The sequence below is a fragment of the Mytilinidion resinicola genome (genome assembly GCF_010093595.1).
Source record: "Mytilinidion resinicola strain CBS 304.34 unplaced genomic scaffold BDZ99scaffold_10, whole genome shotgun sequence".
NCBI classification, from domain to species: Eukaryota; Fungi; Ascomycota; class Dothideomycetes; order Mytilinidiales; family Mytilinidiaceae; genus Mytilinidion; species Mytilinidion resinicola.
The window spans coordinates 253,646-267,404 of record NW_022985446.1 but is presented as its reverse complement, the minus strand read 5'-3'; the positions used below and the strand labels follow the sequence as shown (position 1 = coordinate 267,404).

Sequence of the window (13,759 nt, the reverse complement as noted above, 5' to 3'; positions counted from 1 at the left end):
ATCTCTTCCTGACGCGTTACTTGATTCATCCTGTTTCCTGATACAGTACTGATACCGTGCTGCAGCACTGCTGTTGCACTACCTGTTACTTCCTCCTGTATCAGCATGCTATCCTGATACGTTACTGCATATGAGTTGCTGACCCTAGGTTGTAGTGCTGCAACCCGAGTCAAACTGGAATTTAACGGGGGCAGAATGGTCGGATTGCACCTCGAGATACCGCGGAAATTCGAGCGATTGTAGGTGATATCTTTGAAAAGAGCAAGGGTCTCCTCTGAAGCGTAGCACAGTGATATTCTACAGCTCAATCTCAATTGAGAAAGCGGCGGAACCGTGCAGAGAAAGTGTATCCTGAAGGTCAACCAGGAGTTGTTTCTCAGCTGTAGCGACCTCGAGTTGGGAACTGTAGCGCTGTGGTACCACATCTAGTAGCCAGGGCCGTGCTAACTAAAAAGATGAGTTGTAAGAAAATAGGAAGGGCTCTTTCAAATTCGGTCTTCCCAAATTTCCCTGGCGCTATGCCTATGCTCTTTCGCATCATCATCTCCAAGACTCATTCCTAGCTAATTATCAAATCCTCTACCATCAAGTAATCTCAGATCGCGCCGCGAATCATGCTTGAGCGTTCCTAGTCACATGCTTCCCTTCCTTATCACGAATACACGGATGACTTCAGGCTGGGCCAGGGTATAAAACTTCTACCGCGGTCTTCAGTCTTGATTTCTAACAAGGAAGAGTAACAGTCGCGCTACACTTATTAGTCGGCGGCTTGGCCGTTCAATGGAACACCACTGTATGGTGGGTGTGCAAATGCAGCAGAAGAATCAACTAATGAAATCTGGGAAGCTATGATTTGCTGCGAACCCGGATCTCCCGAAGTTCATGAAGCGGAGGAGAATCCAGCTACTCAATTGATGGCAGTGATGCCGACCATAAGAGCTATTTTTTCGACAGCCTACTTCCATAGCCACTCATCATCGATCTCCAGGTACGTAACATAGCCATCACTACCTTCTAATCTTCATGAAAATCCACCGTCCTCGACCAATGGAATCATCTTCATTGTCCGAGTCCGAACATCATCAACCGGCAATGAAATATCTCCAAGCTCCACGAGGTATTCCTCGGCGCGAGTTTCACTCCACTCCAGCAACTCCATGGCATTTTGGTGATGATATTTTGAACACCTCCCATGAACACATCCGAGGAGTCTTTTGCAATCCACCACACTCCCACAACAGACCATGATGCGAACTCAAATAGTCTGTTGATCACAACACCGCAACCCTCTGAAGAACCCAACGAGCCGCAGTGGCTAGAGTATTTATACCTCCCAGCAGAAGATTTGTAGTGAGCCCACGTGGAAGCCCTATGACCTAGCTCCTGAGACTGTCACCCTAGATCGCCAACGAAGAGTGCTGGTCCCGTGGTCCGTGGTGGGCGGGTCACGCGTTGCCAGACTTCCCACGTGCAACACACTTGTGCCGCTATCTTCTAACGTATATAGACCTCTCGACGTCTTTCCTTTTCTTCTTCAACAGGGTGGAGTTTGGGCGAGGGTTCAACAACAAATCGATTACTTTTTCATGGTGGTCGACACTTCCCCGTGCGATGTTCCATGGGCGTTGGCTGTGTTCAAACTTCTCAAAGCTTCAGCCTTTATGGAGTTGGAGGTGTCGGCGGTTGGAGTGGGTGGTAGAACGGTGATTGATGATAATGTCCATCTCCTTCAGAAGAATGACAATCTCCAGCGCTCAGTGGAAAGCGTGGCTTCAATCCTGGACCGAGGATGGTCTGTGTGATCAAGAAACAACGTGACGAACAGCATCAGCGGATAGCGGTAACTTCCCAACGCTCCGGCCAAATCTCCCCTCCATGTACGATGAGGACTCTCGGTTTGACAGCAGCCACCATGACGAGCCTTCTGCATCTCTTTTGAAGCTACTCTCACTCCACTCCACACCACTCCATAAAATTGGATCGTAAAATATTCTTGATGACCTCCTAGCTTCGCTCTTGAAAAGAGGAAGGTAGAGCAGAAGAGGAAAGGCTAATATACCACCCGAAAGTTTCGAAACCCTTTCTAGCCTTAGCAGCACATGACTGGCGTCAAAACACGTGAAAGTTGGCCTACATGGTAAGGCAAACCAATTTAAGCCACCCCGGTAGTGGCTGAGGCACACATACCGACCTCCATCGTGAAGTGAACTTAATCGAGATCCAATGAGCCGGACCGTAGGTGCCACATTAAGCAGTTGTCGTCGGCATTTTGGTTCTAGCCTGCTCCCAGAATTTGCATGCCTCATTATTCCGTGAGCAGTCTTCATCCCATCGAAGAATTGTCGCAAAGTTCTCCTTAGAGGATGCCCAAGACCCCAAAGCTCGTCCGGTGAGATTTAGAAAGAGATACCTAGCAATGGTTGCGGCTACATCCACATGTGATTCATTAACGGCTTCACATGGATGTCTAGTATCTTAAATTCTTAATTCAGGCCACGGCTTTGAGGCGGTTGCCCAGATCAAATTCGAGTAGTCCACGAGACGTGTTAAGGCGGCAGAAATACCGCGTAGAGTTTTTGGAAGAACAGTTACTCAACTCTTCCGGTGATTTAGAGTGCCTTGCGGCTCCCGAAAGTGCATTATGGTGTTCCCCGTCAAGCAGGAAGCATACGACGCAAGACTTCGTTGTAGCTCTTCGCGACTTCCTGTGGGTACTATCAACATGATCCACGTTTAGGTCGTCCTTCTTGTCGCGCTTCATGTCTGGGCACAAAGAGTAGACGTTGGTGGAGGAAATGGGGTGTCTCCTAGACCGCTGGGATGCTGGTTGGCGTACTTCAGATTCTACAGAGAGACACGGAAGAGATTGAGACCGTCTCCGTTACGATTTTAAGGTTGTCCTCTCGAGGAAGTACAGGGCGGTGCGCAGCGGGGACACAAGGCGTTCTGGCAGGCTACGGGGATCATAGATGGCCATTCTTCATCTGTCGAGGTAGCCTGAGGATGGAGACTGAGATGTAGAATTACATGGAAGTAAAGCGTCTGACCGTTGATGGAAGAAGTGGTTATGCGGTGCAGTACGGCCTCCTATTCTGGCGTGGGACGTTCTATCCTTGCCACAGAGCTGAAAAATCATCAAGAAAAATTAAAGGGAGAGGGAACTACTAGTGTGGCCAGCTCTTGAGATCGAAACGGCAGACTTGATTGTGGTAGCTTACTCTAACCAAACGTGTGAACAAAAGCGAAATTGACGTTGGAAGTGAGCTAGCGTGCGTAGTAATGTGAATAACATGGAGAATCCCTGGTCCTTGTCTTTCAGGTAACACACCGTGTAAGGTTAAAGTCCCGTTGAGGATCGATACTTTGAAATCCAGCATCGAAACATCTGATTCGTTTAGATTGATTAGCTAGATCCTGATCTCTCATCGCTCCCACTTCGTGGCCCCTTTCCAGCTTGTGAATCGATGAAAGTAACTAGAGCAATGAGTAGGGCTCCTAGTAATCCCGTCAGCAATAATGCCTTATGAAGTGCCCGACAGAAGAACATACCAGTGGTGACCACGTAGCTAGCCACCGTGAAGCCCGTCTGCGCACTTGTCTGGACATCCTCACCGTAGCACTTTACTGCCATCACAGTCCAGATGATTCCCGTCAAGAGGCTGAGGATCGTAGGTAGCAGAACTAGGAAGCGCATCATGCGCATGTCCCATGAGCGAACCATGTTCAGAGCGTACAAATTCTGCTCCTCGGATGGAACTATGACGACTTTCCGCTCGGGCCTGACTGCAGTCGGGTCTGCAGTCGGGTTTAATGGTGCTTCGTCTTTCTTCAATCGCGTAACGATCCCATCGCCTGTGATCTCCTCTGGATTTTTGAAGTAGTAAATAGCCCTATTAGCACTACCGTACAGTCCGAGCTGGAGAGTAGACTGAGTGTCACCAGAAGCAACCCCGCGCTCCAGCTATAGATTCGTCAGTAACTTCACTGGGACTGAGAGCTTGAGAAACTTTACCCTTCACGACATCTATTCTTGCGAGAGACTTCGCACTAAGCGCTTCTATAAGTCTTCCTTCGGCCTTCCGTAGGTAGTAAAAATGCCCGAGCATTTTGAGGAAAGTGCGATCGTCCATTATCTCTTCGCAGAAGGGTACTTCCAATCGCACTTTATTGTCAATGAACATGACAAACTTCGACGAGCTGCGCCAATCGCGATGCGATTGCATATAGTTCTCATGAAAGTTGTTCCCGAAGTCTGTAATGAAGTACAGACACCAGAACGTAACGAGTACAGTATACAAGGCTTTTTGACTCGCTCCACGTGTTCCATACAACGTATAGGTATCTTTCCACGACATACTGGCTATTACGAATACTCCCTGTATGTCGATACTCCGTTAGAGCTAGATGTCTAGTGTAATCTTGTATATGACTTTGCTCTTTTTCATCCGCCCCGGAGTTTTTGTCCTTTCGAATGTGAAGACACTCACCAAGATGCCCAAATAAATGAATGCAGAAGGTGAGGCTCCTGCACGTTTCAAGCCGAAGCCGTAGCTGGAGTAGTAAAGGGCTGCCCATATCAGCGAGCGTAAAATAATCCAGAGCCAGTAAACCGGATTTATGTATCTGAAGAAGTACAAGGTAGAGCAACCCGACTTTAGAAGCACCATACATCTCCACCAAATTGGACTCGCCCATTGGCCGAATATAATGGCAGGTAGTATCCTGTTCTCGGGCTTCTGGAAATAGCCGGAAGAAGCCATCATCAAAGTTGAACTCAGGGTGTATGAAGGCCGCAACGTTCAAGGAAATCTGTAAGCTGAGATGTTCACCACGGGCGGGGAAATTTGCTGGGCGGCTGGTGCGGGGCAAAGCTACTACTCGTAATGCTTCTTTTGGGGGCCAAAATGGCGCATTGCATGCAGGCATGCAGAGTTGCCAGCTAGTCACTCGGTTGGAGAAACACCATGCTCTCCAAGCTCAAGTCAACCCGATCCCATAATAACCTAGAAACTCAATATCTCCCTAAGAATGCGTACAGTTCGACATTACCGCGCCCAATATGTGCCAAAAGGTGTAGATATCAAATGCTCCTTTCTCTCTAAGTATTCAACATTAATATATCGGTAGAAATCGCCGATCGACCCGCCGCCTCTTCTAAATGCGATAACCTATCCGTGAAAGGCCCGAGTACTTCAAGATTGGTAGGAAATCGAACAGAAGCTTGACAGGGTAAAGGACATTCCCACAGGTTGTCATCGGAGTTTGGAATAGTGTCCATGCCAGTCTCATTCGAGGTCTCTTCCAAAGGCCCGAATGTGAGAGGTCTAATCACTTCACAAAGAGATCCGCTGTGTAATGGCTCCTTGTCGTTGAGCCAGATAGAGTCGATTTCAGTGTCACTGTCTTGATACTCGTCTTGAGACGCGCTTGCTCCCCAAATCAACTCTGCAAGCATCTCCCGGTCTGCGTCATCTGCAGTAGCATCTTCCTCGTATAAGACGTCGTTATTCTCAATGAATGTCCCCATACTCCACTCGAAGTTTGTGACAGGCTGTTCCTGGAGAAATATGTCAGGTCCAGCCAAGCTTGGTGAAGGGTCTTCTCTCTGTCGTAGAGGTTTCAATCGTCTCGCGGCGCTTGGGTCAAATAACGCAGGTGTAAGAAAGTTCCACAGCTCGACTTCAATCGATTGGACCTTATCTTTGCCACTAGATATGTCGTGAACAGACTGTGAGTGACTACGATTGCATTTGTTGCACCGACAGAAAGCGCGTTCGCATATTGCATCAATTTTCGATCTCAAAGTCATCGACCGCGATTTCGAGTAAACGGTACGAGAGAGGGCGCGACTGACAGTAGGCAACAAGCACGAGCGCTGTGAAACAGACTGAGACCGAGTGTCAGTAGTAGTTGTAGCCAAATGATATTGGAAGATATTACCGTAAGGTACTCCGGACTCCACAGACTAGGGGCGATATCGGCGAGTCTTGCAACGAAGTTGGATTTCTTCAACTTGATCCCCGGATTCACCTTCAAAGGGCTCTTGCAAATGGCCATGCGTATCGCTGCGTCTAGTAAGCTCGTGATAGTATCAATACTGTAGTCGCTTGTATGCCGCCCGAGACTGTCATTGTCTGGTCGCGCCGCTAGTCTCTTGGGGCTGCGAGTATTTGCTGGCGGCCATGGACCCACGATTGGCGGTACAGAGTTCGCATCTTCAAGAATCGAGAGATCATTTTGATGAGGGGCAATTGGCTGATCGAGCAACATCATATCGTCGTAATGCATATTCGATTGCGATTCCTCTTCGAGGCTGGCAAAATAGTCGTCTCCCTCTCCATCTGATATGCCATCTGCTATGGTGGCCTTCTCCTCACATCCTCTGTCACGTTTAACTCTCTTATCCTTGTGTCGTTGCCGAGCTTTGCCGACTTTCACCTGAAATACCATTGATTCGAGGCCGACAACAGGTATACCATCCGGAGGTCTTATGTCTGCAGATGGCACCCCAATCGCTATCCGATGTGTTGATTGCTTCAGTGTATCCGATTCCGTACGGCTATGGGATATATCCAAGTGAATCGTCCTCGTGAACGATGGAGGACTCGATGAATCGACTTTCGGGGACGCTTGGAGGTTGAGCTGGCTCCACAGCTGTAGGCATGTTTAGCATCCTTCCAACAACAATATCAGGTATGTGAATTACCGCTGCGTCACTCAGAGTCGCCGTCAGTGTATCGAGATCGTGGTCGCCCAGCCGTTGTCCCTCGACATCTAGCTGGATCTCGAGATGCAATCCGCATCCTCGACCAACCCACACAGATTTCGAAGTTAACAGAGTCAAGATGTCTCGGTGAGGGCATTGCTGTATGTCAATTGAGCTTTCCGGGTGAGATGCGGTCAGAGAGGCGGTTAGCTCCAGCTGTAGGTTAGCTCGAGGATAGCTCAGGACCAGCTGTCCCAGCTCCACAGCGTCTGGCATGTAGCCTGAAACATTGAAGTGCTGATATCTAGATTCTGCTCGTCTTTTGAGGGTTGGCTAACAGTTTCATGAGTTTTATGGAGGAGTGGTTGAGATGTGGTGGAGGGGTTGAAGCTCGCGCGAAAGCTCAGGGACCCTTGAAAACAAACGCTCCAACGTCATCTCTCACATCTCTTCCACGAAACCCAGCAATCCTACCAACAACAAAGCAGTCGGCTACATAATTGCTTTGATATTTTACTTTTAACCCTCAGGAATCCAGCTACCGCCATGGCGTCTTATCGGGCCATGTCTGCCCCAAGGACGTTGTGCCATCGACTCAATTCCGCGAACCATACCGTCAAATATAACGTGATTATACCGCGTAACAGCAGTCGCAGCTTACATGCTACGGCACATCGGAATACAGATGGTGTCTTCAGAGAATTGACAGCAGCACGGACTGGGTATGTCGTCGCGAGGGCCTGAATATACCGCGACTTGATCTCACTCTTCCCGCTATGACAGGAGGACACCATGGATCGAAGCATTCCGAAGACAACAAGCGGAGAAGCAAGACCTCTCGAAACCATCGGGGATACCTCAGGTACCACCAAACCGCGATCTGAAGCCAAAAAAGATGTCTGATAGCTATCACTCGGTGGTGAGTATCCGCCTGTAGACCTAGCCTATCATGCGGGGCATAGAAAAGGCGGCACTCTGATTCTAGAACAAGCTGTCTCATGTGTACACCTGTCTGCCACTGCTTGAGTTCCTTCAATGCATTTTCAGGAATCTGAGCGAGATAGAAGCTCCTCACCTTGGGCTATGTGGAAACTTGTTGAAGCACTTCATGCAGTGGCAGACAGGTGTACATATGAGCAGAGCACTTGATGACTGTGCCACTTTTTTCATGCCCAGCGTGCCTATACAGACCAGCAGACTGACGAATCTAGTGATAGATACTACCACTTGCCCAAGACCCTTGGTTACTCGATACCTACCTTAATTCGTCCGGACAAATAAGGTGCCGCCTAATTCTCGAAACCCACCGGACCCCTCAAAAAGCTGACGCCCGGACAGGCTTGGTACACTATTCATGGACCTAGACGCTCTATCTGGCGTGGTTGCATACAAGCATACGGGCGACGCCGTGACGACTGTCACTGCAGCTTGCGACAGGATCAAGATCAATTCTCCGCTGACTGAGATTTGCGATCTGGAGTTGAGCGGGCAGGTCACATATGCGACTGGCAGGTCCAGTATGGAAATATCTCTGCAAGTCGCGAAAGCTCCCAAAAATGGCGAGAAAGTACCTAAGTCGGATGTCTTCATTGAGTGTACATTCACCATGGTTTCTCTAGACCCAGGCACCAAGAAGTGCGTCCCAAACCTTTATACTAGCGCATGAACTAATGCAAGGAAGGCCCGTTCCTATCAACTCCGTTGTAGCAGAGACTACAGAAGAAAAGGAGCTTTTCGCTCTAGGGGAAAAGCATTCGAATCAGAGAAAGAAGCGCTCGAAGACATCTCTGATCAAATACACCCCAAACGACTTAGAATCAGACCTCATCCACGCGTACTGGCAGCACCAGATCCAATACCATGGCAAGTCACACCCCACTATCCATCTGATATCCCGCTAACAGCCCCAGACCCCAACGACCCGCACCGCAAGCCCAAAAACGCCCACTTCATGAACTCGACCGAGCTCCGCACAGCCATGATTATGCAGCCCCAATACCGCAACCGCCACAACTTCATGATCTTCGGCGGCTTCCTGCTCAAGCAGACATTCGAGCTCGCTTTCAGCTGCGCCGCCGCCTTCTCCCACGCCCGCCCCACCTTCGTCTCCCTCGACCCCAGCACCTTCCAGAACCCCGTCCCCGTCGGCTCCATCCTGTACCTCACAGCGCGCGTCGTCTACACCGACCCCCCACTCATCGCCGCGCCGGGCGAGACGTACGACGCCGAAAGCCCGTACACGCGCGTGCAGATACGCGTCGACTCGAAGGTGCGGAACGTAGAGCACGGCGAGACGAAGCCGACGGGCCAGTTCAACTACACGTTCACGGTGAATAAGAATATACGGGTGATGCCGCGGACGTACGGTGAATTTATGATGTACATCGATGCGCGGCGGCGGGCGGAGGAGGTGTCGGCTAGCTTGGGCGGAGCGGAGGCGCCGGCTATAACGCGGGAGAGCGTCACAGAGTGAAGCATGACCATTGATAAAAAACGTATATATATTCAACGCAGCGCTGCAAATGCCAGTCTAAATATCCCAAATTCAAGTTCCAGATACCAGTCTTGGTGCAAATGCAGAAACGGACGCCAGAGATAACGCCGATATGTCCCATACGCTATAACGCTAAGAAAAAGCCCAGCGCCAGAAAATGCTGCCAATAACATGATTTGCGAGAATGGAGTGGTATCATACGTCGCGCGCGTGTCACAAGATGCTTCGAGTTCGTATCGTATCGTATCGCATCGTAGGTGCATCGTAAACCCCATAAACTCCGGCGAGCGACTCGAGAAAAAGGGTCTACCCCTAGCCAACCCATTAGCACACTCCTAGCACAGCATTCTTAACGCAAATTCCAATTAGGGGGCACTTACTATTCTGCAAGCGAGCCTACACAATCTACATCTCATCCAGCTCGAACTCAAGACTAACATCCTCAGAGCAGTCGGAGCAGTAGTAGTTCGAGAAGCCGCCGCAGGTGACCTTGCTGTTCTTGCACATGTCGATGCTCCAGCAGTCGTACGAGTAGCCGCTCAGCAGGCGGTTGGGGCAGACCTCGACGCTGTTGGCCCAGATGTAGTAGTCGTGGTTGCAGTAGTACCAGGAGTAGGTGTAGGAGCACATGTTGCGCGGTGTATATAGCCTTTTTGGGGGTTGGGGGGGGGGGGGGGGGGGGGGGGGGGGGGGGGGGGGGGGGGGGGGGGGGGGGGGGGGGGGGGGGGATGATGGCTGTTTAGGTGAAGAAGTTAGCGGGGTGCGCGGGATATATGCTGAGGAAAATCGGGAGGATGGATCATTCCGGTCATACTGCACGGTGTCTCGAGCTGAAGGCTGTGGTGTACAAGCAAGAAGGCAGAAGAGGCAACATGGTCGCCTCTAACTAAATCACTCACCTCGACTCCAAGAAATGCTCACGCGCTGAAAAAGAATTCGCGCCGAAAAGACTCACGCAAACGTATACGCGATCGCGAGACAGCTTCAAAAGATCGACCTCGTATATTTCTCTCTCGCTTCCACGCGTGTTCTGGAACTCTGCCTTATCGAAAACTGCCTTTGTTTCTCTGTTCTCGGTAAAGGAAATAAAGAATTCCGAACCACCCTCTCCGAAGCCCCGGGGACAAAGGCAGTTCTTATACGCAGAGTCGGTGGGCAGTCAGCCAGCCAACCCCGGACCTGCCGCCAATCTTCAGCTGCCATGCAAGTGTGTGTGCATGGGGAGGGGGGTGCTTCTCCGATGCTCGCCCCGGAGCGCCGGCTGCGGGCGATAAGGTGAGCGTGCATGTACTGGTACCTATACATGGCGGGAACGTGGTGCCATTGGAGTGAGGCGGTCCCGAGGACGCCCGCCTTACCGATGAGAGCGCGCTCTTCCCATACTTGCATTGCATACCGCGGCGTGGCTAGAGCTATGCACTCCAGCACCTACATACGGAGTACAGTAGCGAGCAGCCTCAATGCACCTCGCGTGCAGCTGCTCCTAACAGATGCAGAGTTTCAATTCAGCTTTCCTCCACCGCTTGAGGAACTTCTGGAATCAAGTCTACGCCAGTTGCGAGTCATCCCGGGGGTCATGGATAAGCACGCGATGTAGCTGATACCGTGGTACTCTCTATCGCTGGCGATTTCTTCCGAGCAACGGAGCTCGTGGCCCTGAGGAAGTCCCCCGGGACCCTGGATCGGCGTCGTTAGAGCTAAGTCGTCGCAAATGCAGGGACTCGGTAGCCTCTTAGCGGAGGGTGGGGAGGTGCTTCAATTGGCTGCCCTTCCCTCGAGGCGGTCTGGTGGTGGACCGTTCCAGAAGCATGGGTGGTGGTGGTGATAAGAGCCATGGACATGTTGAGGTCGGGAATCTGATCACGCGAGCGTCTAGAGCGTGGTCTCTGATGCTGTGCGGTGCTGTTGGGGGTAATTGACGCGGATTCGAGACTTTTGATGAACTGTCGTCGAGGTTGTGTCTGGAGAAGGACGACGCCAATCGGTGCGCGAGGCGATAGCGGCGTGTCAGCAGCGACCCGATTCGTGGACGCTCTCACCGCTGTGGATATCAGATCGACGGATGGTGGGGGGCAGATTAGACGCTTCGGGGTCCGAGTGTGTAATGCCCAGAGGTGTTTTGAAACTTTTGCATGACTCAAATGTATAATCTGAGGTTTTGGCGGAGAAGCTTCACAGTACTGTGAGGAAACTCTCCTAATCTCGGAATGATCAGATGCTGCTATGGAAATAATAGAATGCGAGTTGTAACTAACTAACGTAGTCGGCAAGCTAGTGGGCCATGCAAGCTAGTGGGCCACCCAATTTTTGGTGCGATTTAGACCTTTTAGCACCCCAGCAATCTCAACAACCACGAGATATAAAGTATAGCTTTAAGATTGCATATACTATCTAGCTCATTTTAATAGCTAAAAGAATGTTTGGAGCAGTATGGCAGCGTAATCCTATTATATTGTAGGTATTACTTGATTTTGGGGGCCAAAACTAGGCAACATTTTACTGCGGCTAAACAGGGCTATCAAGAGATCTAAAAAATTAACAGATGATATTAAAATAACCACGGATATCATTATCCTAAGTCATAACCTGGAATATTCTGTGATTGTTGAGATTGCTGGGGTGCTAAAAGGTCTAAATCGCACCAATAATTGGGTGGCCCACTAGCTTGCATGGCCCACTAGCTTGCCGACTACGTTAGAATGTCTGTAGGTTAGTAAGCAAGCCATCCTTTTGCCCAATCTGTCGCCGGTCACGTGCTATGGTCAGCTTTCCCAGCATCAAGACGTTCTCCAAGAGCCCCATTCGGTCCTCCTTGAGACTCGCTGTGCTGGAAGTAGTCATTACTGCTAGCGATTTGCTAGCCAGGACGGTCACCAGCTAGGTTTCACTGCACTGTAGTCCGCAACCCTTATCCTGCTCTACCCCTCCTTATAGCACATATACAAGCACGCAACACCAAGCCTCAGCATGTATCATTTCAACCACTCAGCATCCGGTCCCCCTACTCCCGTCCAAGCGCCTTCTCCCGTTCAAACAATTAACACGCCTCCGCTCCCTCCCGGATGGATCGCCCAATTCGACCAGAGCAGCCAACGCTGGTTCTTCGTTCAGACAGCCACAGGCCTTACACAATGGGAACCCCCTATGTTCGCACCACCACCAGGGCCGCCGCCGCCGCAGACATACGGCGCTTATCCCCCGCCTCCAGTTCCTGCGCCATACTACGAGGGCCAGAGAGGCTTCGATCCCAATGCGCCAGAGGCAAGCCCGCAAGAGGTTCAACTTACAGGACCGCAAGTCCCACAAACTGAAACCCCCGATCCAGGGCCACAGTCAGCTAGTAGCAAGATGGGTGTATTCCTGTGAGCCACCTCTTCAATTTCAGAAATCACATCTCATATATCTCCTAAAAGTCTCAAAATCTCCGCTCTCTCCTCCTTCATTTCTTTCTCTCTCTCACACACCTCCCCCAGAAAAGAAAGCCTGAACACCGGCCTCGTCAAAAGCAAGCTGGTCCTCGAGCACTCCCTCGGCCTCGGCCACCGCCCCAACGCCATCCCCCCCGGCGACGCCTCCATCGACGAAGAACCCCGCCTCGTCGAGATCGGCTGGCACCCCGTCGGCGGCTTCGGCGGCAAGTGGTTCGCCGAGAAGACCGGCTTGGGCAAGAAGATCACGGAGAAGATCAACAAGTACCCAGACCCAACGCAGCACTGGGCGGTGTTGGTGGACGAGTATGCGCATGAGCTTTGGATGGTGAGATGTTTTTGTCTTCCCCTGTTCCACTTTTCTCGATTTCTCCAAGCAGTACGGATTGGGAAGTGGACTGGACTAAGCAAACAGTGGTTGTTGGCGGCAGGACGAACACCTCGACGTCATCTACATCAACGAGAAAATAAACCGCGCTGAGTGGCACACCTTCTCCGTCGGCAAGACGCGCTTCAACGACGAAGCCCTGCGCCAAGCCGGTTTGTCCCCCCTTCCCTCCCCCCTCCCCCCTCCCCCTTCCCCACGCCCCACCCTAACCACCCCCCACAGGCGAAATGGTCATCCACAACATGCGCGCCGTGCGCCCGGCCTACAACATCATCAGCAACAACTGCCAGAACTTCGCCGTCGCGCTGCTCGACGCCATCCAAGTCGGCGCGCACAAGGAGTTTGCCACCAGCTTCGCCGTCTACCAGCGGGCGACCGGCAAGGGCAAGATCATCGACTTATTCGTGGATAAGCACCCCGACGAGCAGACGGACCAGCAGCGGCCCGAGCTGCATCGCATGGATACGGTGCAGACGGCCGCGCAGGTCATGGAGGCGCAGACGACCAAGCTGGATAATCATCGGAGGGTGTTTGGGTAAAGGAAGGGGGGGAGGGTGGGAATGGAGGGTTTTGGGGGGAGGATGGTAGGGGACTGGTTTTCATGTGCTAAACGGGGTCGAAGTGAGATATACTGCGCAACTCGGTTGCGCGCCATGGCGGAGCGGTGCAGTTCACTATCTGTGTACATCAGGCTGTTGCCGCCTGAGGGAGCTCCGCGAGTTTCAAGATTGTTCAAAATCACA

The 13,759-nt window shown here is 51.4% G+C and overlaps 6 protein-coding genes across 6 annotated transcripts; 2 read left to right on the top strand and 4 right to left on the bottom strand.

Moving 5' to 3' along the window:
- Positions 1–1,524: 1,524 nt before the first annotated feature.
- On the bottom strand, positions 1,525–2,407 carry BDZ99DRAFT_27653 (uncharacterized protein). Its single transcript, XM_033713953.1, has one exon. It carries the CDS (start codon positions 2,325–2,327, stop codon positions 1,803–1,805), a length of 525 nt encoding a protein of 174 aa, XP_033576313.1. The 5' UTR covers positions 2,328–2,407; the 3' UTR covers positions 1,525–1,802.
- A 1,421-nt stretch (positions 2,408–3,828) lies between these two features.
- BDZ99DRAFT_27649 (uncharacterized protein) lies at positions 3,829–4,831 on the bottom strand. The gene is made up of 3 exons (XM_033713952.1): positions 4,488–4,831; positions 4,013–4,376; positions 3,829–3,961 (listed from the first exon to the last, which is right to left on the bottom strand). The coding sequence occupies exons 1-3, from the start codon at positions 4,761–4,763 to the stop codon at positions 3,936–3,938; spliced, it is 666 nt and encodes a 221-aa protein (XP_033576312.1). The 5' UTR covers positions 4,764–4,831; the 3' UTR covers positions 3,829–3,935.
- Positions 4,832–4,874: 43 nt separating this feature from the next.
- On the bottom strand, positions 4,875–7,093 carry BDZ99DRAFT_463185 (uncharacterized protein). Its single transcript, XM_033720020.1, has 3 exons — positions 6,707–7,093; positions 5,941–6,654; positions 4,875–5,887 (listed from the first exon to the last, which is right to left on the bottom strand). Exons 1-3 carry the CDS (start codon positions 6,980–6,982, stop codon positions 5,099–5,101), a joined length of 1,779 nt encoding a protein of 592 aa, XP_033576311.1. The 5' UTR covers positions 6,983–7,093; the 3' UTR covers positions 4,875–5,098.
- Positions 7,094–7,601: 508 nt separating this feature from the next.
- On the top strand, positions 7,602–9,179 carry BDZ99DRAFT_488365 (acyl-coenzyme A thioesterase 9; the record flags this gene model as incomplete). Its single annotated transcript, XM_033722899.1, has 5 exons — positions 7,602–7,625; positions 7,924–7,988; positions 8,045–8,341; positions 8,388–8,569; positions 8,617–9,179. 5 exons carry the CDS (start codon positions 7,602–7,604, stop codon positions 9,177–9,179), a joined length of 1,131 nt encoding a protein of 376 aa, XP_033576310.1.
- Positions 9,180–9,201: 22 nt separating this feature from the next.
- BDZ99DRAFT_443580 (uncharacterized protein) lies at positions 9,202–9,879 on the bottom strand. The gene is made up of 2 exons (XM_033717858.1): positions 9,581–9,879; positions 9,202–9,512 (listed from the first exon to the last, which is right to left on the bottom strand). Exon 2 carries the CDS (start codon positions 9,473–9,475, stop codon positions 9,212–9,214), a length of 264 nt encoding a protein of 87 aa, XP_033576309.1. The 5' UTR covers positions 9,476–9,512; positions 9,581–9,879; the 3' UTR covers positions 9,202–9,211.
- A 2,121-nt stretch (positions 9,880–12,000) lies between these two features.
- On the top strand, positions 12,001–13,555 carry BDZ99DRAFT_443578 (uncharacterized protein; the record flags this gene model as incomplete). The annotated part of the gene is made up of 4 exons (XM_033717857.1): positions 12,001–12,562; positions 12,674–12,956; positions 13,060–13,168; positions 13,239–13,555. Exons 1-4 carry the CDS (start codon positions 12,168–12,170, stop codon positions 13,553–13,555), a joined length of 1,104 nt encoding a protein of 367 aa, XP_033576308.1. The 5' UTR covers positions 12,001–12,167.
- Positions 13,556–13,759: the final 204 nt, after the last annotated feature.

Coding starts and splice junctions, on each gene's coding strand:
- BDZ99DRAFT_443580 (XM_033717858.1), bottom strand. CDS start 9,475: ATGGGGTTTACGATGCACCTACGATGCGATACGATACGATACGAACTC.
- BDZ99DRAFT_27653 (XM_033713953.1), bottom strand. CDS start 2,327: ATGAAGACTGCTCACGGAATAATGAGGCATGCAAATTCTGGGAGCAGG.
- BDZ99DRAFT_27649 (XM_033713952.1), bottom strand. CDS start 4,763: ATGATGGCTTCTTCCGGCTATTTCCAGAAGCCCGAGAACAGGATACTA. Junction 4,377..4,487: donor TCATTTATTTGGGCATCTTG/GTGAGTGTCTTC, acceptor ATCGACATACAG/GGAGTATTCGTAATAGCCAG. Junction 3,962..4,012: donor AAGAATAGATGTCGTGAAGG/GTAAAGTTTCTC, acceptor ACGAATCTATAG/CTGGAGCGCGGGGTTGCTTC.
- BDZ99DRAFT_463185 (XM_033720020.1), bottom strand. CDS start 6,982: ATGCCAGACGCTGTGGAGCTGGGACAGCTGGTCCTGAGCTATCCTCGA. Junction 6,655..6,706: donor CGACTCTGAGTGACGCAGCG/GTAATTCACATA, acceptor ACATGCCTACAG/CTGTGGAGCCAGCTCAACCT. Junction 5,888..5,940: donor GGAGTCCGGAGTACCTTACG/GTAATATCTTCC, acceptor ACTCGGTCTCAG/TCTGTTTCACAGCGCTCGTG.